Source organism: Danio aesculapii, chromosome 6, assembly GCF_903798145.1.
Source record: "Danio aesculapii chromosome 6, fDanAes4.1, whole genome shotgun sequence".
NCBI lineage: Eukaryota > Metazoa > Chordata > Actinopteri > Cypriniformes > Danionidae > Danio > Danio aesculapii.
This window is the reverse complement of record NC_079440.1, coordinates 13,064,383-13,091,497: the sequence shown is the minus strand read 5'-3', so window position 1 is coordinate 13,091,497 and position 27,115 is coordinate 13,064,383. Positions and strand designations below refer to the sequence as shown.

General features: G+C 37.1%; 1 protein-coding gene across 1 annotated transcript in view; it reads right to left on the bottom strand.

The window, feature by feature from the left end:
- kcnh7 (potassium channel, voltage gated eag related subfamily H, member 7) overlaps window positions 1-27,115 on the bottom strand; it is a 179,247-nt gene that overhangs the window by 43,943 nt on the left and 108,189 nt on the right. The window contains exons 5-8 of the mRNA XM_056459566.1: window positions 20,921-20,941; window positions 18,614-18,828; window positions 5,004-5,429; window positions 121-520 (exon numbers count right to left, since the gene is read on the bottom strand). Coding sequence (XP_056315541.1) covers window positions 121-520; window positions 5,004-5,429; window positions 18,614-18,828; window positions 20,921-20,941 — 1,062 coding nt within the window. The remainder of the gene's footprint in view (window positions 1-120; window positions 521-5,003; window positions 5,430-18,613; window positions 18,829-20,920; window positions 20,942-27,115) is intronic.

Here is a 27,115-nt window from a genome sequence, read left to right as displayed (position 1 = left end):
AGGTGTGTTTGGTTAAGGAGAAAATACAATGTGCAAAGCAGGTGGTCCTCCAGGGATGTGGTTGAGAAACACTGGTATAGTGTGTTTGTTTGCTGTACTGGTGATCTCATTGATACTCACAGCCAATGAGCATGACACATATGGAGAAGATCTTCTCTGAGTTGGTATTTGGTGATACGTTTCCGAAGCCCACACTGGTCAGACTGCTGAATGTGAAATACAGCGCTGTCACGTACTTGTCCCTGATCGAGGGGCCTGAGGCGTCATCACTTATGTTGTACTGCTTGCCGATGGATATGCCCAGATTATCTAACCAGCCAATGGTGTGGTCCAGATAGAGCCTCTCCACATTGCCGATCGCATACCATATGCAAGCCAACCAATGGGCAATGAGTGCAAAGATACACATGAGGAGCATAAGAACAGCCGCTCCATACTCAGAGTATCGATCCAGCTTACGAGCCACACGGACCAATCGGAGCAGTCGGGCAGTCTTCAACAGGCCAATCAGAGTTGTGGTCTAAAGAGAGGGTGAGAAGAGCACACATAATCATGCAAGCATAAATAAAGCAATGCATTTAGATAAAATCACAAGTAATTTATTGCAATAAAACTCTAAAAGCCCACCATGCATTCATATACAGTATGCATCTTTATTTAAACATTGCTGAGTTTCAGATTTTTTTCATTTTTTAAGAAGCTTTTTAAGAATTCAAATCAAACTTTTATTAAACGACTGAACACGTACCTGTTCCATCAACACTCAGTCCTCTGACATTCAGCACTCAGCACTCTCACTTACTCATTCTTTATCCATCAGTTTGTTCTTCATCTGTCCAGCTGGTTTGTTTAAAAAAATGGGCTGCGTCCGAAACAGCATACTTCCACACTGTATGGTACGCTAAAATCAGTATGCGAGCCGAGTAGTATGTCCAAATTCATAGAATTTGAAAATCAGTATGCGAGAAGTACCCAGATGACCTACTACTTCCGGCGAGATTTTGAAGTGCGCATCCCATGCACGTTGCGCTATCCCATGATGCCCCACGAGAAAATTCAAGAATGGGAGTGAAGTGATGCAACTGACGTGGGTAGGTCACGTGATGTGGGTGATCATGTTAAAATGGCGGATGTAACACGGCCGAATTCCATTCATAATGCAACACATTCATACTGTGTAGAACGTACTTTTCTAACGGCCAAGTAGTACGGTTAAATTCAAATGCAGTACCTACTGAGTAGTAGACGGTTTCGGACGCAGCCATGCACAATGCTAAACTAACTAAGTCTCATCACTGCATCTACATATTGCTGCTTTTCTTGTAATTTGAGGTGCTTCTATTATCCTCATTTTAAAGTCTCTTGGGGAAAAAACATAAAAGCTAAATGAATAAATTAAAATGTACATTTTCAGTATTGTTACCATGTGTTTTGGCATTTATTATAGAGTGCAAGAGTTGGTTTTCAGAATTAAGGCCCAACGCCAATTCTATTTTGTTCACCCCTACCCCTTAGCCCTTGAAACAGTGTGAAGGGGAAGGGCTTCAAAATTTACTCCTTAGAAATGGGACACCACTACAACATCTGCACACATCACCATACTGTATGTCACCGCGATCTCTAGCTTCATATGAGATCCACAACGGCGACTGCTGTAGTTATTCCAGTTGCATTATTTTTTGTTATTTATCTTCAGGAAATCACTGAAGGCAACGTTATCATAACAATATAACGTGGCAATAAGTTCGTAACTGTACTGTGCATTTACACTATGGCCATATTCATCAATGTAAACACACCAAAAACAACATTAACATTATAGCAGACACTGTAAAAAGCTCATTCCCAGCCACTAGACTTTTCTGACAGGGGATTCAAGTGACATCGAGTGTCAGATGTGAAATTATTTTGTTATTATTATTTATTATTTAGAGTTATTATTATGGATTTTTATAAAACACGAACGCAGTTATAAATGTATTAATACATATGCTTACATATTATGCTACATATGCAAAAATTCTTAATAATGCAAAAAAATCATTAAATTTGTGCATCTCCTGACTTCCGTGTGTAGCCATGTTACTGTTGTAGCTGGTGTAGTCTGGGAAATTTTCTTACCCCTTGGTTTCTAGTGTGGTCCTGGAAAATCTCCATTTCAAGGGCTATCTAGCCCATCCCCTTAGCCCTACGCCTTCAAGATAAAGAGAATTGGGACACCCCTACCCCTTCACATGAGCACGCAAAACGAGGGGTAGGAGTAAGGGAAGGGCTAAGGGGTATAATTGAGATTGGGCCTAAATTTATTTTTTTATTTCATCCATTGTGAAATTGGAAAAAGGCAGACTTAATGAGAGGCTACAATTACAAGGTTGTTAAATGGATAGATAACCCCAAAATTCAAATTACCTCAATTTATTTTCTCTCATGTGGTTTTAAAATCATGTGGTTTTTTTTTTTCTGATAAACACAAAAGAAGATATTCAACTTCCATAATAGGAAAGTAATTAATATTGAAGTTTATGGGTGCCAGCAACTGCCATTCTTCAAAATAGCTTCCTTTGTGTTCAACAGAAGAAACTCATAAAGGTTTGAAACAATTGAAGGGTGAGTAAATAATGACAGAATGTTCATTTTTGGGTGAACCATCTCAAGTGAATGCATATGCTTTGTGTGGATCCCATCGGTCACATTTTTTCAAATTATCTTTAATTTAATTGTTTATCCCCTAAATAAATTTGTGATGTGCAGTGACACTACATTACTAGTTAATTTTCTTTAATTAGAGAGCCACAGCAAGCAAAACTGTCTGTTCTTAGAAACAGTGGTTCAGGCCATGTTTTGCTGAAGACTTTATTCCTATAACTGTTTTTGTATTATTTAGTTAGTGGTTGGAAGTGAGTTGTGTTGTGGCCTTTTCTTTATATTAATTTCTTTAATTTAATTAACACATTAAGTTCACTTCATTACCTAATTCTGTTAAGAATTGTTAGATTTTATTCATTCATTCATTTTCCTTTGACTTTGTCTCTATTTCAGAGGTCGCCACAGCGCAATAAACCGATAACTATTCCGGCATATGTTTTATGCAGCAGATGCCCTTCCATCCACAACCCAGTACTGGGAAACACCCATACACACTCATTTACACACACACTCATAATACACTACGCCCAATTCAGTTTTTTCAATTCACTTACTCTACCTGACAAAAGTCTTGTCATTGATCCTAGTTGTAAGACAAATAAATAATAATATAAGTAACAAATAAACTAAGTAACAAAAGTAACAAATAATATATAATAAGACTAATAACAAATAATAACTTGACTTCTAGTTGATTATTTGGAAAAGTGGCAGAAGGTCAATTTTTGGGTCAAACTGCATCCCAATCATCAAAAAATACTGCAGAAGACCTATTGGAACCGGCATGGACCCAAGACTCTCACAGAAATCAGTCAAGTTTGGTGAAGGAAAAATCATGGTTTGGGGTTACATTCAGTATGGGGGAGTGCGAGAGATCTGCAGAGTGGATGGCAACATCAACAGCCTGAGTTATCAAGACATTTGTGCTGCCTGTTACATTACAAACCACAGGAGAGGGCAAATTCTTCAGCAGGATAGCGCTCCTTTTTATAATTCAGCCTCCACATCAAAGTTCCTAAAGCAAAGAAGGACATGATGCTCCAGGATTGGCCAGCCCAGTAACCAGACATGAACATTACTGAGCATGTCAGGATAAGATGAAGGAGGAGGCGCTGAAGATGAATCCAAAGAATCTTGATGAACTTTGGGAGTCCTGCAAGAACACTTTCTTTGCCATTCCAGATGACTTTATTAATAAGTTATTTGAGTCATTGCAGAGATGTGTGGATGCAGTCTTCCAAGCTTATGGGAGTCATACACAATATTCATTATTTTTCCAATGCACCATGACTTAATTGACAAGACCTTTGTCTAAGCAAAGTCAGACCCTACTGTCCTAATTAAATCATAAAAAATCAAGGCATGATCATATTTTATTTTGGTAAAATAAGATAATCTATAGGGCTTTGCCTTTCATATTGTCATGATCACCAGCGATCCAGCCTGTGCAGATCGCTGGAAAACACACACTGTATTGCATAGAACTACAAATCCACCATTAAATGGACTTCAAGATCCAGTCATGGTCCAAACTGGCAAGACAGGGCAAGGAAAACGCGTTGTAATGTCACAGAAACAGATCCCATGACTCAGCACTGAAGTGTGTGTGTGTGTGTGTGCTGTATAAATAGTCCTAGTAATCTGCTCATGATTAGCTTCAGCTGTGTCTGTATGCAATCATGGGGATCTAGGCCAGGTGTGTGAGTGGTGCATGACTGGATCTTGTAGTCCCTTTTATGGCGGATTTGAAGTTCTATGCAATACTGTGTGTTTACCAGTGATCTACACAGGCTGGATTGCTGATAATCTTAACACATATAAGTCACTTCTGATACCAAATGATCAACTAGAAGTCAAGTTATTATTTGTTGTTCCTAAACTTGGATAGGCGACAAGACTTTTGTCAGGTAGTGTATAGCGCACGTCTTTGGACTGGGGGGAAACTGGAGCACTGAGAGGAAACCCACGCCAACACGGGGAGAACATGCAAACTCCACACAAAAATTACAACTGGTCCAGCCAGGACTCGAACCAGCAAGCTCCTTGCTGTGAGGCGACAGTGCCCACTGTGGCATCCTTGTTAAATTTTATAATTTTTTTATTTTGCGAGCAATAAATCTTTACAGTTCTATTATTGTGTCTTGTTTTCCCTTGGCACTAGCTAGTTTCTTTAAAAAATGTCCACTTAATGTTAAATTCCCTAAACAAATTGCCATTAAGAGACTTAATAATAACACTATGGAAAAGAATTGGCTTTTGATTTAGCGTGTGCATAACATGAAGAGCACGAAAGTTCACTCTAAATTACAGAATGGTACAAAGACACCAAACCACACATACACTAATGCACTGCTCACCTCGTCTGATCCGCCCTCAAATATGAGCAGGTCAAAGGGTATGGCAGCAACCATGTCTATGAAGAACCACCCTTTAAAGTAATGCACTGCTATCTTAGCCGGATGACTGACCACCTCCTCGTTGGCGTTGATGTACGTAGTCCGGAAATTGATAAGGATGTCTACGATAAACATAATGTCCACTATGAGGTCCACCACATTAAGGGGACTGCAGGAATAACCGCACTCGCGCCTCTTCTCCTCCTCTGGGTCATTGAGCAGGAAGGCCGCGCTGTAGGGAGTGAAAATGGCAGTGTAGATGACCAGCAGCAGGATAAGCCAATCCCAGACCGCCTTAAAGGGGCTGTAGTGCAGGATGGTCAGCTTGTTGATGCGGGGTGTCTGAAGCTTATACTCGGGAAGCACGTCGGCGCCTAGCGACAACACCTGCAGCATAGAGATGCAGTTACTATGGCAGCAATGGGTGATTTGTATTTTGCAACAATTAACAGCAATAATAGAAGCTGCTAAATCAGAGGGTGGAAACAACATAGTGACTCGTACTGTACATGAAATGGACACATTTTGTGCAGCGTAAAGCATTGAGATCAGTGGATTCGGATGTTCAAGATGTTCATAATCTGACATGTTTTATTTGTAATAAGACCTTTTCAGCTTAGTAATGTTCTAAAATTTGGTATGGCATACTTTTATCTGAAGTGACAATATGCTCTAGACCTGATGTTTATGTAAATCCTGGTGATGTTTTCAAAGAATATTTAAAATGATTCTGACAAGTTGTTTTCCATTTCTGTACCATCATAACAAGGACTGTCCAGTGGCCTGGGGTCAGTTTTAATGGATTTGTCACTGGCCCAGCTGTGTTTAAAGGAAGGTTTACAATTAATATTTTATCAGACAACACAAAAACCCAAATAGACTACTCTTCTCTTTTTCCTCACAAATGGATAAACACATACAAAATTATGTTATAACAGTTCGATAGTTCGATCTTGAGTAAACTGAGAAAGAATTCTGATGTTTATTATTATATTGGATCTGTGCGTTGTCTAAAAGACACTAAGACTAAGAGACTTTAAAATCAATTATACATCATTTGCCAATTTAAAGCTTTAGCACAAGGTGACTTTGAACCATTTAAGCACAAGAAGATTTGAAAGAACTCATTCATCTCAGCTTCATCACAGAAAACACACAAATCCAAATAGAGTCCTCTTTCCAATCTTCTCTTTTTCTCTCAAATGAATTAAACACATACAAAATTATGTCAACCGTCATAAATACCCTCAAAAAGGTGTTACATCTTAATAAAAACAACAACAAAAATAATTCTGATGTTTATCATTATATTGGATTTGTGCATTAAGTCTAGAAGTGACCACATTCTAGTTTAGAAACTAAGACTGAGAGGAAAGTCGTTGTTCTTAAGTCGTTGTTCATGCAGTGTTGATTTTTTTTTTTACCTGACAGCATATATACCCCAGGCAAAGTCTCACTCAATGTTATTATTATATATTAATAATATTATTTTATATTATTATATATAAATATTGAATATTATTAATATTGAATATTATTATATGTATATATATTTTTCTTTTCGGTTTAATCCCTTTAATAATAAGGGGTCGCCACAACGGAATGAACCGCCAACTTATCCAGCATATGTTTTACACAGCGGACTCCCTTCCAGCTGCAACCCATCACTGGGAAACACCCATACAGTCTCATTTACACATAGACACTACGGACAATTTAGCTTACCCAAATTCACCTATAGCGTATGCCTTTGGACTGTGGCAGAAACCAGAGCACCTGAAGGAAACCCATGCGAACACGAGGAGAACATGCTAACTCCATACAGAAATGCCAACTGACCCAGCCGAGGCTCGAACCAGCAACCGCCTTGCTGTAAGGCGACAGTGCTACCCACTGCGCCACCGTGCTGCCCTTATATATATATATATAAAGATATGTAATTACTGTACAATCTGCATCAAACAACTCTACACAGTAAAAAATACAACTTGAAAAAAGTTTAAATTGTTTTTTTTTTGTTGGTTTGGCAAAAATCTGTAAAAATGTCAGTACAACTACATTTAACACGTTTACTTAACTTAAATCAAAATTTTCCTTAAGTTAAAAAGATTACTTTTGTGAGCAAAACTTTGCAAGTTCATCCAAAAAAGCTTCTGCCAACTTGTTATTTTAAGTTGAGCTAATCTCAGACTTCCTCACTTAAAAAAAAATAAAGGACGCCAGTGGTGTAGTGGTTAGTGCGTCGACACATGCACTCCAGTGAGAAAAAAAATAAAGGTTGCAGTATTTCTAACCTTAAAAACAACGGCAAAAATAATAGTACCACCAATACTAACATTAATGTCTTTATAACTCAAAAATCCTGTAATAATTAAATGACAAATCAAATGCTCAAACTATAATTGAAATGCCCAAAACGACACAGCAAATGATAAATCAAATGCAAACGAGGAGTGCCAATTAACCAACCTGGGCAGAGCTTTAAGGTGGAGGAGTTTAGTGACAATAACCAGTAGCGCTCTGACTTTTTTCAATAATTTTTTAACTACTTTAATGGACTACAACTCACATCATGCACCTCACACACACTAGTTTCTGGTTCCTCCTGATCACACACAGCTGGAAGCTCATAATGGACTGATTACTAGGACTATAAAGACACCTCACTCACACAGACTCTTTGCTGAGTCTTGTTTACCCCTGTGAAACAATACAAAGTATTTTCCCCTGTTTGTCCTGCCATGTTTTGATCCTTATTGTTATTGTTGTTTTGCACTTCTAAATCTGTGTCTAATAAATGCTTTGTTAACATTTGTCTCTGTTTTAGTTTTTTTAATCTCAATTGAACTATGTTTGTTTGTTCTGATAATGTATTATTTCATAGTACCAATTTTCAAAAGAGTTTTTTGTTCACTCAACTTCAGACATTTTAGGTCAGTGCAATTGATGTTTTCAATTGTTGATTACACAAGAAAAAAATGAAAGGAAATAAGGATTATGTTTTTTTGTTCACTGAACTTCAAGCATTCCAGTTCTGCAGACGGAAAATGTTCAGTTGGCACAACTTAAAAAGTTTGGTTACAGATTAATTCGGCCCTAAAATAATAATCTTATGTTAACCCAACTAAATGTTTTTTGTATTACTAACAAATAATTTTATGTCAGTGCAGCTGATGTTTACATTATGTTTTTTTGTTGTTGTATTGGCTTAATTTTTTTTACAGTGTATTTAAAGGCTATTTAAATTTTTGGTTTGGAGCCAGTCACACTAGTAAAAATGTTGGCAAGTAAAACTTTTAGCCACCTGCCCAAAGATTAAAAAGTTTTTTAATCAAAATACATTTATTGAATACATGTACATGTCTTTTTTGTGAACGTATTTTTTCCTGAAAAACACTGATAAAAAATAAGCAAGTCTGTCTTTAAAACATAAAATGTATTTTTTAATTTAAAAAAAGGAGGGGGGGGGGGGTGCATTGAATTCATTAAAAAGAGCATGATGATGGGTGCCTATTTCAGAGAGTTTTTGAGGAACTGAAAAAAGAGAGAGCGATAAATCCGCTCATACGATGCAAATTTCATGATGCAGCTCTCAGATGGTAATGCAAAAAGCAGAGAGAAGGCCACATGGTGACAGGTCACGGCCACAGCAGCAATGAGTTAATCACGGACCACAGCACACACCATCCAGCCAGAGAGGGAAAAAAATTACACACAGAAAGACGCTCATGTCCTTCCCTTCAGGGAGCCACACTGAACGGATGAGATCAGCCTGGCCATTCAGTAAGCAAATGAACGCACATCATTATACATAACGCATTTTATTACAGCATACAGAAACACCCTGGACGCCTATTATTACAAATGAGTCAACAGCTGCTTTGCTCTGCACAGCGATCTATGACAGCATGTGTGTGGGAAATACTAGGACAGTCTCAATGTCACTGAGGCAATTCTCACACAGCCCTTTTCTCCAGTGCTCCAATGATACATGAGAGAGCATTTTACTCCTGCGTTCTCTGACAGTAATTGCCAAGCCTTTCACAAGTATGTATATGTATTGTGTGTAATGTAGAATGTATCTCATTTCTCACATACACAAACATGAATCACAACTATATTATATATATATATGACTGAATAATTTAGGTATCTGCTGTGAGGCACATTAGCTGCGGCCACTAAGAGGTCATATCTGTTATACCTTCACTGAATGTCATCTATTTATATATATATAGAGAGAGTAATATCACATGAGTAAAAGTGCAGTATGGCTATATATCAGCACTGCCGTTATTCCACCACAGGCACAAGACTGCAGATATTGCTCATTTCTATCTTTTGCATTATACAGTAGTGCTCAAAACCACCAGGATTTCAAGATTCCAGAAGCACAGAATTTAACACAAAATCAAGCAAATATCAAATAATTCCGAGCAAGCAATTATATATATATATATATATATATATATATGTCGAATGTGAAATATTGTGATGGACGAATATCGTGATAAATGCAAGAAACGCGAAAATTTCGTAAAATTCTGTGCAAGCAAATAAATGAATGAATAAATAAATAAATAAATATATATATATATATATGACTTTTTCCGCGGGACTCTGGCATGATTAGGCAGAGTGATCTGTGTCGTTATAATGGCATCGCAAATTTGGTTAGTAAAAAAAGGTGCACAACCAACAGGAACCAACCAACAGTATCTGAGGTTTTCGCAAAAATTACTAAGTACAAGCGTTAAAGCGAAAGATTGAAGCAGTGTACTGACGCCGTGACACGTTACCTAATAGATTGAAGAGTCATTAGATAGAGACAAGATTAATTAAACATCACATTTAACAACTATAGTGCGACGCAATCCAGCGGTACATCCTTGATAAACTGTCCAACGTGCACTGCTCTCTGGGGTTTTGTGCTCGTAGCACCGGCTGACTGCTGGAGTGTGACAGAGTGCGTGTGTGTGTTTGTGTGTGTGGCAATGCCGGCTCAGCATCGGGATGTCTATCGGCCATCGGCGATGGATGATGGCATCGTATATCGGCCTAAGCCTAATGCAAGTAAACCTTACTCCTCTGACCTCTAAAGGTGCTCTAGCGACTGATATATATATATATATATATATATATATATATATATATATATATATATATATATATATATATATATATATATATATATGATGGCAGATTTTTGATAGAAATTTGAAATTATAATTAACTTGCAACAAGGATACTCAGTTGTAAAGCATTAATTTGCTACAGCAATTTACATATAAAAACCCAGTCCATTTTTACATTTTTAGACCTAAAAAAGTAACATTTATTCAGTTTTTTTAAAATGCTCAGAACATGTTTTAAATATTACAAAAAACTAAAGTTAATACAGCTACTATAAAACACATCCTGGGTTGTCTTGTTGTTAGCTTTGATTTTGTGTCAATTTTAAAACAATTTAGACTGTAAAATAGATTTTTTATTAAATATAATAAAACATTCATAACATTCTTATCTGCCTTTAAATTAAAGGCACAACTTAAAAAAATAACTTTTTTTTCACTTCAGCTACAATCTAAAGTGTTTTCTTTAAAATGATACCAAGCTTAAATCTATTCACTAGAGCATTGAAGATCGGCAATAATTTAAGTTGAATAAGTCATTTTCACCATGTAACAAAAATTGTGATTGAAGGGTTTGAAGGTCATCTTACTTATTTTAAAAAAGTTAACACTCATTCAACTTATATTTCAGCAATGACTGCGAGAAGAAACATAATTATACTGTATCACTGGATGAATTCCATTCAGTCCGCAACACTTAACATGGATCAAAACACATCAAAATGATGAAGCAGGCCACTATTTAAGTCTGTTATTGTGAATAGAAAAGAAGCTGGCTCCAAAGCTTGTTTTCTCCTAATTATGTTCTCGTTCAGTGTCCTTGTGAATGTGCAAGCCTGTCTGTTTGTCACCTGACAAGTGCCATAATGACGCCACCCATGCAGGGGATGAATAAATGATTGGGCTTTAATCGTGAATCAATAATGCAGTGCGGTAATCAAACTCTTGCTTTTAATGACCTTACTTCAGAATGAGCTTTACCACATGTACTGTACACGGGTTCTGTTTATCTCTGAGAAATGGATAGCTCTGTAATTCTTAATCAGATCTGTAACACGTGGTTACACAGAGACTTCAGCGCTCATGAGAAACTTTTACTTTGAGTTTAATAACTTGAGGATTTCATTATTAAGAGATATATTGAAACAAGAAATATCTTTAAAACAAGAGGTCGATCATTGTGAGTGAAATCACGTTGGGTGTAAAGGTTGCAAGTGAGTGGGAGGCTGAGTTTCAGGATTAGATGCCAAGACCCAGTTTAATTAGAGTCCAACTCTTCAACCAGCACGACACAAAGAATGAAAAAGACGAAACAAGCCATCTGCATGTGTGACTGGCCATCTGCTTAGTTACAGGCAACAAGTCTATAATGTGGCAAACAAACAAAAACAGCACCACTGACAGAAATAGACAGAAGAGGGGGAAGAGATGTACAAACTGAGCCAATATTAAGAATAGATGTAGTCATTAATGTTGCATGTACACATGTACACTGTCGACCTTGCTATAATGTGTGCTAAAATAATCCAGTTTGATTTACTTCATGCTAAATCACAGCAATAGAAGTTAGTAGCGTAGTTTTTTTTATTTTTATAGTTTTAAGCTAATTCACCTGAAATTAAGTGAAAAGGGTCTACTTGTAACAGTATTTAGGTTGATATTAAACCCTGATTTCAACAACAAATTCTTAATAAAATACTAATAAAAATTTCCATCATGATTTCATAAACAAGGAAAGAAAAAAGTGGAGTTTTATGCAATCAAATATCCAGGGTGCGTTTCTTAAACAATGGCGTAACTCGAGATCCATTGTTCGAACTATGTTAGTTAAAGCGCAATGAAGATTTTAAGGAAGTTCTCTTTAGATGAAATACACAACAGATGTTTTTTTTTATAAAATAAAACCAGCCCAGGCTCATTCTGAAACATACCTCTATATACATTTATGGAGAGCGCGAAATACATCCCGGGGGGTACTTTTTTTTGGCATTTTTTGCTTTCGCGACTCCACAAGAGGCCACTGTGTACGCTTTTTCAGATCTCAAATTTCTCTTGCGAGTGCCATGCACACCTGCTGTTCTCGTGTAAACCCACCAGAGACCGATGTCAACTGACTGAATGATTGACCGATTGACTGACCCAACCTCCTCCTTCCATAAACCCAACCAATTTTTTTGACTGACCCGCCCACCCACTTCCCTAAACCCAACCAACATGTTTCAAAAGCGATCGAGAAAAAGAAAAGCCCTCGTTTGATTTTCACCATGTTCTCAGATTTTACCACATTCTCACCCTGTTATTTACTTGTTTATTTTATTTTTTGTATTCTGTTTTTGTCTTACCTGCTTTCTGGAACCGATCTTCACCTGACTCGAACCCTGTTGTCGAGTTCAACTCCTCTCTATCTCAAGTCCACTGAATTACATGGCGAGCTACCAGGACACACTGGTTACAGTGGGAAAGCCGTCCATATGGAGGTAAACGGTCAGCTTGTAAGTGCGAAAAGGAATGGCATCATACGGTCCCGTAGCTTTCTATTTAAAAAATTAAATAGAGCCATACGTACCTCTGGCTACATAATTGGCGATCTTCAGAAATGTATATAGGGCTACGTTTTCAGAATAAGCCTATGTTGAATAAAACGTACTATATTTATTTCACACATATATGAATTGACACCCCTACCCCTTCACATGAACGCGCAAAATGGGGGGGAAGGGCTAACGGGTAGAATTTGGATTGGGCCTAAGTGATATAAAAAACAACAACAATATAAATAAAAATCAAATAAAAGAGGAAAGGGTGCATTTCAGGACTTGGGCCCCATGGCTGGAATTGCTTAGGGCCCCAAAATCACTAAGGCCCAATCCCAATTCTATTTTTGTACCCCTACCCCTTCCCCTTGGCCCTTAAAAATGAGTGTGAAGGGAAAGGGCTTTAAAATGTACCCCTAAGAATTGGGACAGCACTACAGCACCTGCACACGTCATCATATGTCATCGTGAGCTCTTGCTTCATATGGGATCGACGATCGCAACTGCTGTAGTTATTCCAGTTGTGCTATTTTTTGGTATTTATCTTCAGGAAACTACTGAAGGCATATCTTATGTTATCATAATGATATAACGTGGCAATAAGATTGTAACTGTACTGTGCATGTACACTATGGCCATATTCATCAATGTAAACACACCAAAAACAACATTAACATTATAGCAGACACTGTAAAAAGCTCATTCCTAGACTTTTCTGACAGGGTATTTGAGTGTCAGAATGTTGTGGGACTGCTGTACAGGAGTTATTATTAGGGATTATAGATCTCAAAATTTAGTGGTTTTTATGTTAGTGTTTTTTTTTAAGCATGACGGTAAAACACGAACGCGGTTAAGAATATATTAAAACATGTGCTTGTTTGTTGTAAAAATTCGTAATAAAGACAAAAAATACAAATTTGTGGATCTCCTTACTTCCGGGTGCAGCTGTGGTAGGTGTATTGTGTGAAATTTTCTTACCCCTTGGTTTCGAGTGTGGTCCTGAAAAATCTTCGTTCGAAGGGGTATCTACCCCTCGCCCTTAGCCCTACGCCTTCAAGCTAAAGAAAATTGGGACACCCCTACCCCTTGGCAGGAGCGTGCAAAACGAGGGGTAGAGGTAAGGGGAAGGACTAAGGGGTAGAATTGTTCCCCCTGGTGGAAACAATATTAACAGCTGTGCACATGTGTCAGCCAGTGTGCTCAATGCTAGCACCTCCAATTTCAATTATTGGCCTGTTTATGGTTTCTGTAAAAATGTCTATGTGATGGGAAAAGAGAGAAGAACGGATTAACAGATGGAGGAATGCCAGAAGAATGTCAGGGACAGTTTAATGACTGCTGCTTACGAATGATCAGGCTCCTCCTGAACCTACATTTGAGAACTTTTAGTCAAAATAGACATTCTGTATACAGCTTTTTTTAATGAAGAGTCAGCAGGATGAAGTTTAGTGCTCACGGACGTTTTTTAGCTGTCTGTTGATTGATGTGAGGGATTTGCCTGTCAAGCTAGGGGACTTTGTATATTTGCTAAGCTTTTTGTTTTCAATAATGGCTATAATATGTGATTGGAAAAAGGAGAAGAATGGCACCTTGAAAATACTCAGATTGGTCATGTCAAAACTGATAAATGAACTTGACTTTCTGTCCTGTACAGAGGCTCAGCTTGAGTTGTGTGAACTGTGAACTACAGTATATGACCACATAAAGCAGAGAGAATGAAACAGCGGAGGAGACGGACATGTGGAGGGATGCCAGAAGAGCTGTCACTGGGACAGTTTAATGATGGCCGCTTGTATGAATGATTAGGCTCCTCCTGAACCTACATTTTGGAGGTTATTTAGTGTAAACAGACAATCTGTATAGAGAGGGTTTTTACTGAAGAGTCAGCAGGATGAAGTTTTTAGCTGTCTCTTGAATGATGCAAGAGATTGAGCTGTCCAGGTAAAGTTAGGAAGATCATTCCTGCAGAGAGGAGCTGTGAATGTCGGGGGAAGTGATTTTGTGTCTCTCTGCAATAATACAGTGTTACTTTAGTGATTCTCATATTTCTGGAAGAAACGCAAATGGAAGAATCAGTTTAAATGTCATGTCACGGATTTGATGCAAGGAGTGACCAATGCTTTAGTCATAAATTAATTTATTTAAATAATCTTCAATGATTTATCTGCAACATAGCTTTGGACTTTTTTTTATATAGGAACACTGTAGCCACTGTAACAGCAAGACATTGTATTTCCTATAATATTGTTTTTTGTTTTATTTCAAGAGTTAACACTTAGCTGATGATTGATAATAAAGCGTGTTTGGCATGCTGTCCCGGTAGAGAGCCCTGAGCTCAGAATATCCTTGAGCCCGGGGCTCCCTCCCGTTTGAAGGGCGAGAGGAGAGTTTGAGCTCAGGTATGTCTCGAGAACTCCCCTACTTGGAAATCGCTGAGATATATCTGACTAAGAGTTGTCTTAGGATGTTATTTTGAAGTAGTCAATTTACTTATGGAGTTTGTTTGTATATCAAAACTGCTGCTACAGCAGAAGGCACGATGGTGTCATTCCAAAGCGCTATTTTCTTGGATGCTGTATAATACTCTATTATAAATTATTTATATAAATAAATAATTGTAATATATATTATTTAATCAAGTATTCTGGCAGTGTTTTTTTTTTCATATTTATAAGGGTTTTTCTATTTGCTCTATTGCTGTGTACTACCCACTAGTAACCTGGGTTACATATGTCTTTGGACGGTGGGAGGAAACCGGAGAACCCGGGGAAAACCCACGCGAAACATGGGGAGAACATGCAAACTCCGCACAGAAATGCCGACCGGCTCGGAGAGGTCCAAACCAGCGGCGTTCTTGCTGTGAGGCAACAGTGCCACCCACTGGGCCACCGTGCTGCCCTATCAGAGAATTGGAGGAGTAGGGGTGGAAGGGGGGATTCTTCAAGACAAAGATGACTGGATTAGAAAGCTCTGGTAATTTATAGTGTGTCAGTATTCATCTGATTGGTGCAAATATATGGAGCTAATGCGGTACCAGCTGTGTTTAATCATAAGCACGTGATCCTCTCGAAATTAGTTTATAAATAAACCACACTTCGGCTAGAATAAAAAGTTTTTAAATTATTTTAAAACCATTATAAGGTGATTATTACTAGCTCTCTCTTAATATTAGCAATATTTATTTTCGAATGTCTACAGAACAAACCACTGTCATACAATGATTTGCCTAATTACCCTAACTTGCCTAATTAACCTAGTTCAGCCTCTAAATTGCACTTTAAATGGAATACTACTATCTTGTAAAATATATAGTAAAATATTAATGTATGTATTGTCATCATAAGCCCCTTTCACACTGTGATACCGGTAAATATCCGTGAAATTTCAAGAAAGACTTTACCGGTAAGTAAAAAAAAAAAGCCCTGTTTACACAGGCAAGGACGTTCTGGATTTTTCCGGAAAAGACAATTCAAACATCCATTCTAAAATACCGGTAAATTTTGACATCATTAACCAGTAATGACTCTAAACGGCCGCGCTTGTATTGGTAAACATAGAAGGGGTCAAACTTTTGTTGATGGTTTCACTTTTATTTAAAGCTTTAGCATTCATGCACCTGCTTCGTCCCCGAGACATCCAAAGGCAAAAGCGCTAACCGCAGCTAAATGTTTACACATTTCACTACATTACAAATTCTGTGGATGGGTAATCTTATCATGAACGCGGTCTTTCTGGCAATTTTCCCTCTGCGTTCACACCTAGCGGCAACCTTTCGCTCTCTCTTGTGAAGCCAATATGGAAGTAACTGAAACTGCCATTCATCGACTCGCCTTTGGGGGCTGGCTTCAGGAATCCAGATGTCCACTGACTGCTATGTTGAATTGGCCAATTTTACAGCTCATAGAAACCTGTGTACAGCCTGGTACAAAAGATGGTTTTGGTGCATATAGCTAGTATTACCCTTCATGACAACTGTAAGGGGGGTGAATTTTTGTTTATAACTCATCTGTTTCTTTTTTATTCAGTTATATTAAGTCTGCATAATTAAGGGCGTGGCTACTTGAGTGACAGCTTGGTCTTGCTGGTCGCCGTCATGTCATTCTGGCTGATTACTTGCTCAATTATCAGATAATATGGCATGCTGTGTGCACTTAATTATGCTCACAAACCATTCAAGTTGCCTCCATTTGCCAGGTGAGTGAAATTATATATTTATATACCATCTCTATAAATGTATTTGTGTTACTTAACATAATTTATCATTTATAATGTTCTATAGAGCTGTAAAGCACTCTGACAGATTGATTAGCTGTAGGCTCTTAAACAGTCATCTGAAACGTTGTCATACAGTGTTATGCCTGGATTTCATAAATACCCTTGCATTTACTAACACAGACTATATTTGAGGCATTTGGAAGTAATGTGCGTTTTCCTCCTATAGAAAATGTCATATGAACAATGTTTAGTGGCTCAATGTATTACAACAGTGTATTTAAAAGTCTAAACACTTTATTGATATAGTATACAATCAAGCACATGTGGTCAGAACACAAACGAGTCGCAGGTAATGAAGTATTAAGCGTTTCTCCCAAAGAAAAGCGCGTCTAAGGCGTCTGTAGCTCTGCCTCTTTGCCCTTGTTTGGTATCCCCCGGTTGATGCGTTGACGCATGAACAAAATAATGGCCACGGTTAGCCACACCTACTTGTAGCTTCCTTTGTGTTCTTCAGAAACCTATGGGTGACGTCACAGATACTACGTCCATATCTTTTACAGTCTATGGTTCACACAGAGCAGCGATTCCGGGAAATTACCGGTAATGTCACAACTTCTCTTTCCGGAAAATTGCCGGAACGAATTTACTGGTATTTTCAAAAAGGGCCTCTTCATATATGATCCCTTTCCGGAAAATTGCCTATAACTTTCCGGAAAGTTCTGTATGTGTGAAAGAGGCTATGGCAAAGATAAAAGAAATTCGTTATTAGAAATGAGTTATCAAGACTAAAGATGTTTAGACGTGTCAAAAAAAAAATTCTTTGCGTTAAACTTAAATTGGGGAAAAGTATACAGGGAGGCTAATAATTCTCACATCAACTGTACATATTTCTCCCCTTTACAGCCAAATGCTTTGGTAAAAAAGAGACTAAACTAAACCATAAATGAGCCATTTTATTTTAAGGTCATTGAGATATGTTCTAGATCTCCAGACTAACATTTCAGGGGAGTGGCATCTATGCCACCAAGTTCTACAGGTGACACCAGCACTATACTTAGTAGCACTGCAACTGGAATATTAATAATTTCACAAATGTTGTCTCTTAGAAATGCAGATTTCTAATTTGAGCTGGAGATTGAATTAGGCAGACATCCCAATTTAATCTCTTTGTATCTTTTATACAATTGTAGATCATAGTAAAAGTAGATATGGCTGTAACTATATGGTGTCTAATGGCATTTGCAACTGAAACCCAGTGTACTAAGGGGATTTATGGATAAAAACAGAAGCACAACTACTGATATAACCTAACAATAATAATATTGTAATTACATTGCATTTCTCATTTAATACTTGCAAGCAATATACATTTATATAGCACATTTATTGTGTATTGTCATACACCCAAAGCATTTCAATACATCAATAAAACTAATAAATTATATGAAAAGTTCCAGCCAGAATAACATGGTTACCTTTAGGGTTACTACAATTAATCAGTGGTGATTTATGATAAATAAATGGATCAGTGTTGTTGAGCTCTAATTCGTATGGCTGTAAACTAGTTTATTTACAATTAACCATTCAGTCGTAATGAATGACTTTTTGTGAGATCACATTGCTGACTCAATTTTTAGGTGCATTTATAGTAACCGATGGGTGTTTACTTGATTTAATGTTCATCTCTCACCTGTGTGACCTTGTCTGTGACGTTATGTGTTCGATCCTTGACCTTTGGTGCGATGATGGTTTTCTCGGAGGAATGTGGAGATGATGGCCGCTTGTCATGGTTGGTTTCTGAGAAGTTGAGAGTGATGAGAGGGATCTTGTTGATGGTGCTGTACTTGGTCAGGTTTGAGTCAGACGTGGAGCCCAGGAGGCTGGACTTGATCTGATTAAATGGACCTGAAGCATAAACACACAGATCATAAGCCGGGTGCAACTCTCTCATGTAGCAGGAATCACTTTATAAATGACATCAACACTGAGAACTTTCAGATTAAAAATGGTCAACCACAACAACAACAACAACAACAAGTAAATCAACTGCAAACACAAGGTACAAAAACGGCAGACGCACAGACGACAGAAACATGCCAATGTTTAAATGAAAGAAGTGAAGCTCTAGCCATACCCCCAGCCATCCAAGAGCGCGACACTAGCCAATGAGAAGAGAGCGAAAGAGAGGGAAGGGGAGCAGAGAATGATTTAACTTAGGGAAAAAAAAGACATTGAGGTCAGATAGAATCTTGAATCATCTCCATTGATGTAAACAGGTCACTGAACTGAAATGGTCCAAACAATCTTATATATTGAAAAAAATGTAATGCTACAAAAATCTAAACAAGGCATTCTTTTGAACGAAGCATTAACCTTAAAAGAAGACTCCACATTTTAAGAAAATTAGCTCGTTTACATCACCCCTAGAGCAGGGGTTCCCAAACTTTTCAGCCTGCAACTCCAAAAATAACAATGTTAGTAACTCACGACCCCCATTTTTCAAGGTGGTTATAAATATACAAACGTTGCACACACAACTATAGGCATATATAAACATGAGCATATTAACAACACAAAACTGCAACAGTCTAATACCGTATACATTTTTATAGTGATATATTAATTTAATTTAATATTAACCTCAAATTTCTTCTTTTTAATGTATAAGAGTGCCATAAAGGTTGTCAGAAAGTTTAACCAGGCCCCGTAAAATAAATCTGCTGCAGCTGACACTATTGCTGTGTGGTTAATCTAAACACCCCAGGGGTCACAATCTAATGGAAAAAAAGTAAGGTCTGATGGATTTTTATTTGTATGTTGTTGTTGTTGTTTCTTTAATGTATCTATTAACTATCTTCTGTGGGTTATGAATAAAATATGGCAATTCTAATGGTTTAATAAAATTAATTGAGCATTGAAAATCACCAAGCGACTCCTCGACATTGTCCTGCAATCCCCCAGGGGGTCCCGGCCCTCACTTTGGGAACCACTGCCCTAGAGTTAAGTTGAGCTGTCCACTTTTTTAATCCATTCCGCTGATCTCAGTGTTTGACAGATGTTTTTTAGCTTAGCTTAGCATAGATCATTGAATCAGATTAGACCATTAGTATCTTGCTCAATGATCTCATAATGATATTATGCAGGTGGTCATATGTTAAGTTACATAGGTGGGGACTATTTTCAGGCACTGTGTATAATCATTCTACGCTGTACGTCATGGAACGGCAACAATGTTCCTTGATTATTATGGTGGAACGAGAGAATAGTTCCTTGCCACATCGGCCAAGAAAATCGCCAAACTTTAGTACACAATGTAACTACGGAGGCGCAGTGGGTAGCACAATCGCCTCTCAGCAAGAAGGTCGCTGGTTCGAGCCCCGGCTAGGTCAGTTAGATAAGTTGGCAGTTCAATTCCCCTGTGGCAACCCCTGATTAATAAAGGGACTAAGCCGAAAAGAAAATGAATGTAATCACAGAAGAGTCAAGCTTTTTATAGGAAAAATTAAATAGGTAATTATTTTTTGTGCGAGATGCTAATGGTCTAATCTGATTCAATGATCTATGCTAAGCTAAGCTAAAAGTGCTTCCACCAGCTTGGCTGAACGGATTTAAAAATGGTAAAACTCAATTGTTTAGGAGCTGTAAAATGAGCATATTTTAAAAAAAAAAAAAGTGGAGTGTTCCTTTAACATGAGGGTTAGGTTCAGAAAGAGAGGAAGAAAAACAAAGACAAAGCTGCAAAAGCTTAACTTAGTTCTAAAAGATCAGCTCAAACAATACAGAAAGTGTTTTCTTTCCCATGCACTTTCACATCACAGAAGGCATTACACATGCAAATCTCTCCTCGGTCCTGTTGTCACACATACACTTCTTTGTAAGTATCTTGGAAGGCATTTTGTAACAGTTATTTCAGTTTGTTTAAATAGCATTCAGTGTAAGCCTGAGCATGCTTAATACAGGCAGGCAGGCAGGCATGTGCAGATAACATCTCTGTTACCTTTAATACTACGGCCATTATCTGAGAAAGCAACAGATCGTGGATGGACAGGGTGAAAGGATAGAAAGACAGTGAAAGGCAGTCAAAAGCAACAGTGATAGGTGAGATCTGTTTTTAAACTGTGAGTTAAGTGGGAGTAAATAAAAAATCCCATAGCAAATCCTAAAACTCATTTTTGTTGTGGGAATGCACCCATATGGAAAGAACTACAGGCATAAATAAGGATTTTGAGTGGATTTAACAGTTATGAATTTGTTACTTTTAATATTTTACACCATTTCTAATGTAAAAAGAAGGAGAATAATACATTTTAGATGGTTTTATATCACCTATATCATCAGATACCTTGCCAATATTTAAAGGGATAGTTCACCCAAAAATGAAAACTCGGTTATCATTCACTCAGCCTTGATTTGTTCCAAATCAGTTGTAGTTTTTATGTTGTGTTGAACACACAAAAATGACATTTTGAAGACTGTTGCAGACCTGCATTGTATTTGTTTTTCCTACTTTGGACGTCTATGTTTTACCGGTTTCCAACATTTTTCAAAGAAATCTTCTTTTGTGTTCAACAGAACAAACTAAAACTTTTTCAAAAATAATTTTCATTTTGAAGTGAGCTATCGCTTTAGACATTTTTCAAAGAATTTAAGTGGCATTTTGAGAACAGCAAATGTGGAGTTACATATATTACATTTCAATTTGAGCCTTGTTGTTTCTAGAATATGCTTTAAAGATAATGGTAATAATTGTGAGATGATTCATTTGATGTTTTTTGGTCAATGAACCTTTTAACAACTTCCAACCTCCAAGCTGTTTTTCACATTAACACAAACTGCCTCCACATGATATGGCAGGTTTCATGTAGAATAAATCATAGTAGTAATTTACTTGAATAAATCTACTGAATTACAATACTTCAGTGTAATTTTGAGGAAATTACACTAGAGTATTCCATTTCTACATATCTCATATGTCAAATACACTCACCGGCCACTGCATTAGGTACACCTGTCCAGCTGCTCGTTAATGCAAATTTCTAATCAGCCAATCACATGGCAGCAACTCAATGCATTTAGGCATGTAGACATGGTCAGGCTGGTCTGAGTATTTCAGAAACTGTTTCTGCTGGGACTTTCATGCATAACCATCTCTAGGGTTTACAAAGAATGGTCTGAAAAAGAGAAAAGATCCAGTGAGCGGTAGTTATGTGGGCTCAAAAAATGCCTTGTTGATGCCAGAGAATGGCCAGAGTGGTTTGAGCTGATAGAACGGCCTCAGTAACTCAAATAACCACTCGTTACATCCGAGGTATGCAGAAGAGCATCTCTAAACACACAACATGGCGAACCTTGAGGCGGATGGGCTACAGCAACAGAAGACCACACCGGGTGCCACTCCTGTCAGCTAAGAACAGGAAACTGATGCTAAATTTCGCACAGACTCACCAAAATTGGACAATAGAAGATTGGAAAAACATTGCCTGGTCTGATAAGTCTCGATTTCTGCTGCATGGATCCATCCTGCCTTGTATCAATAGTTCAGGCTGGTGGTGGTGGTGTAATGGTGTGGGGGATATTTCCTTGGCACACTTTGAGCCCATTAGCACCAATTGAGCATCATGTCAACGCCACAGCCTACCTGAGTATTGTTGCTGACCATGTTCATCCCTTTATGACCACAGTGTACAAATCCTCTGACATGCGCTTTATGACATGAAGGCAAAAGAGGTCCAACCCAGTACTAGTAAGATGTACCCAATAAAGTGGCAGGTGAATGTATATTTACAATTCTCACTACTAACCAGTTGTTATTAGCTTGCCTATTATTAACATACTGGAAGTTTTAAGAGCTTATTATACATCCCTAAACCTACTGAACTAAACCACCTTACTGACTATCAACAATCAGCAACTTAGGAGTTCCTTGAGTCAAACATTATAGTTAACAGTTTGTTAATACACTCAAAAAATGATTTCTGCTGCTTGTTCAGACTACTTATTAAAAAAATGAGCTGAAACAACACAATTCTTGTAATTTCTTTGGCCAATTTATTTGTTTTATTTTCAGTCCACTTAAATTTGTAAACCATTAAGTTAACTTTGTGTTGGGACAACATGAAGGAATTGTGTTGGTCCAATTACCTGGTTAGGGGATTTGTAGTTCCCAGCATGATTTGCATGGGATTTAATTAAGAGAGGTTGAAGAAATGTTGACTATAAAAGTAATCTTAGGTGTTTAAAATTAATAGAAAGACTTGTTAGAGTTTAATCTTCACTTTAGTTTGAAGATTTAGAAGATTTTTTTCAAAGAAAATTTTCATGAAATGCTTTTGAGCTTGAGATCACCGTGTTGCAGAAGCACGCATGCTTTGGGTGTTGGCAGTTTAATTAGCAAAACTGCAGTTTGTTGCTTTGCTCAGTGAGCAGTAACTGTCCTAAAATGATTTCTGAGATCAGTCTCAATAAACTGTAGATGTATGTCATGAAATATCTTTAAATGGCTCTTTTAGTTCATTTAGGATAACTTTAAATAAAACTTAGAGACTGAGAAATGTATGACAAATAATAGACGTTCATGATTTTATCCGATTTTTTAAGTTTAAATTAAATAAAAATAAAAATGTATTAAAATTTTTGTATGATAAAATCATGCTGGACCAACTCAATTGCTTTTAATTGTGTAAATAGTTTTTTTTTATTTCTGCTAAACAAATTTATTGGATGGAAACCTGTCCTCAGTTAAATTGAGTTCCCCAAATAAGTTATTTTTTTGAGTGTAGCGAGAACTGAACCTTCAAAAAAAGTGCTCTCACTAAATTACCAGTCACATCACGTTCATTTGAATTTTATTGCAATTTACCAGAGCCGATCTTAACTTCAATCTGAAATGTAATTTCACATATAGTCATTTGTCCTTGTGAAGACATATCTCCACAGTCATTTAAGGTCTTTAGCCTAAAGCAGTGCTTTTTAATTTAGTTAAGCTATAGTACCACTTAAAAATGACCGTGACTTGAGTGCAAATATAGGCAGTCCGACAACTACAGTATATTCAGGTGCCAAACAACTATCAAACCAACTGGTGATAAATTTAATGTTCAGGTAACACATTTAAAGATATAGGTCACAGTTTAACATCTGCTATGTCCTACAGTCTTACAAAGTCAAGGCAATGAGAAAATTACTCATTGTAATGAGAAAATCGCCCTCTCATCTCATCAGTCAAGGGCTGAGAAAAAAACCTGATTACTTTTACATTTAAATGTTTCAGTACAGTTAATTGTGGAAATCTTACTGATATATTGTTGGCTTCATACTTTGTCTAAATTAGAACAAATCTGACACAGCATCTAGTGTACAATTAAGAATTTAAATTTTTACTACTCATATATATACAGTAGTGCAGTATGTATGGTTTTACATATTAAAAATGGTTTTAATTATTGCCTGTATTAAGGTCAGTGAATGGCAAGTCCCCACAAAGGAGTCAACAGTGTGTATACAATACAGTTAGCTTATCTGTTTTTAACTTCTTCTCATTCCAGTTCTTTAGTTTTAGTGATTTTACAAAATATAGGGCCAGATTTACTCAAATCTAGGGCCAGTGCAAACACATTTTAGCTGTTACAAACTACTAGCAGGAGTTACTAAGGACATGCAGTGAAAAATGGATAAACTGGCATTGACACCCAAGGACAAACACAAGATACTCTGAATTAGCCAACCAAAACTGTCTGATCTCACATCAGCCCTGCAGTTTGTGATACACACACACTAATGGCAAAGATTTGAACATTTCATTCTCAAAATCAACTAGTAATGTTGATGTTGAAAAATGCAAGTGTCTAATCAGACTTGTCATTATTTATGATATTACCTTAGTTCATTTCAAGCTTCAGTGGTTTTGTATTGTTTTCCACACTAAATAAAAAGACTGAATTTGTTATTACTATTAGCTCATATCACAGACGGGTTTTATTTTCCAGTATGCTTCAAAGCCAGGATATTAGTTAATGTAATCTGTTAAAATGTCTTTCTATAGTTACAGTAAAAATCTACAGTTAATGTATAGGGGTTTCATCCAGTTTACTTCTGTTTATATCTGTTGTTTCAGATTAAGTGTTGATTTGGCTGCATTTAACAAACAGAAGCAAGATGACTCTTTTGGAAATCTACAGTTCAGCTTTAATAAATAATAAAGAATGTGATATGTAGCCCACCAAAAGTTAACTTTATTATGAGAAAAAGAAGAATGTTATTAACCATGTTAGGGATCTGTTACACAATTTTCTTGTCCTTATGTTGATAGTTGTGAGTCGACTATTGACAGTAAGAAATTTGTTGTGCATGTGTTTCTGTTCTTAAGAAAGAACTTGATTTTGTCAATGCATAGAGAAACACTATCAAGCATTTAAATGTTGAACAATTTGCTCAGTTATCATTTGGTCAAATAGTTCAAACAGTATACAATAATTATTATTTTATAGAGCGTATTGTCACTTTGTTGGTTCCATTAGTTTACAGAATAGAAAGGGCTCTATTTTAAAGATCCAGGTGCAAAGTCTAAAGCGCATAGCGCAAAAGCATTAAGGGCATGTTTAAATCCACTTTTGCAGTTTTAAGGACGGAAAAATACGGTTTGTGCCCTGGCGCATGGTCTAACAGGGTTGTTGTGCTTATTCTCTTATTGAGTCATGGGTGTGTTTTGAGTATAACATGCATTAAACCAATCAGAGTCTCATCTCCCATTCCCTTTAAGAGTCAGTTGCGTCGCACTATGGCGCATTTGCTATTTACATGGCGGACTTTGTAAGTGGAAAAACTGAATGCTTCACTAGCGAGAAAATAGTTAAACAGACCATCTGCAGCAAGAGGATAAGGAATGAGCCTCTTCCAATCTGCCTCTTTACTTTACTTTTACTCTTTACTTTACTCCTTTACTTTCATGGATAAGTTACTCCTTTACTTCCACTGAAGACATCCATTAGTCTACATATTTAAATTCGTTTGTTAAGCACAAAGATTTGTTTCAAAAGTATTTCTAGATTCAGTTCAAATTACCAGCAAATGAATAAATGAACAATATTATCAAATGGGGTAAAAAACTGAGTTATATCCAAACACACGTCCTATTCTTATGCCCCATATAGTGACGCATACGTCTCCAAAGCCTGACAGGTGGACAAATCTTTTTTAAAGATAATAAACTTGTTATTATTCAGCCAAATATAAACTGATGAATAAACTGAATTGAGCTTTTAGTTGGTCAATGGCGCGGTCTATTTCAGTTCCTCAAAATAGCAACGCGCCAACAATGCGCCTTACACACCTCCTTTTTAGACCAGCACACCCATGAGTCCACAAAGTGGTTCAAATGGATTTGCTATTTTAACAACGTGGCGCAAAATGTGAAAATTACTGTTGCGCTGATCTGAAAATAGCAATAAATCATGCTATACACGTCTTGCGCCTTATTGAGCAGGGTATATGATAGGGCCTCAAATGTAACACACCTAAATAGTAACAAGTTTTAGTATGCATTTCAGATATATTTAATCAGGATACTTGATGTTTTATATATTTCTGTATTGTCATTTAATTATTTGTAAATGCTGCTTTGCTTGTCAACAACATTGTTTTATTAGGATGCAACGATACCATTTTTTTGGAACTGATCAGATCTTGATACCAAAATTCTGAGTATCGACCGATACAGATCCGATCCCGATACTGTGGCATTTTTTTTTTAGGCATTATACAGTTTCTATAGCTCTGGTGATAAACTTAAATAATACATTTTATTTAGTAAAAATAACAGACCTATAGACCTACTGAATATGACAGACAGCGCAATCTAACTGAAAACATGTGTGCTGTAAACTAGGCTACATTATTTCAGCATTCATTTGAACTGATCTGTTGTAGTCCAGCTTATGTTTCCTTTTTTATTATTAATATTTTTCTTTGAAACCTGTAATAGGCTACCACTTCTGACACTAATCGTCAGTAAAATAAACAGCGACAATACAAGGTCCGCTTATATTTGCGGACACTTTCAAAATTGAGTGGCACAAAGGGAAGAAATCAGTACGTTGAGGATCTGTCCAATGCAGTATTGAGTCTTTTCTAATTTAAAATTTCAGGTAGGCCTACCTTGCGTGTGAAGAGCAGATAATAACTCTCTCTACTTCAG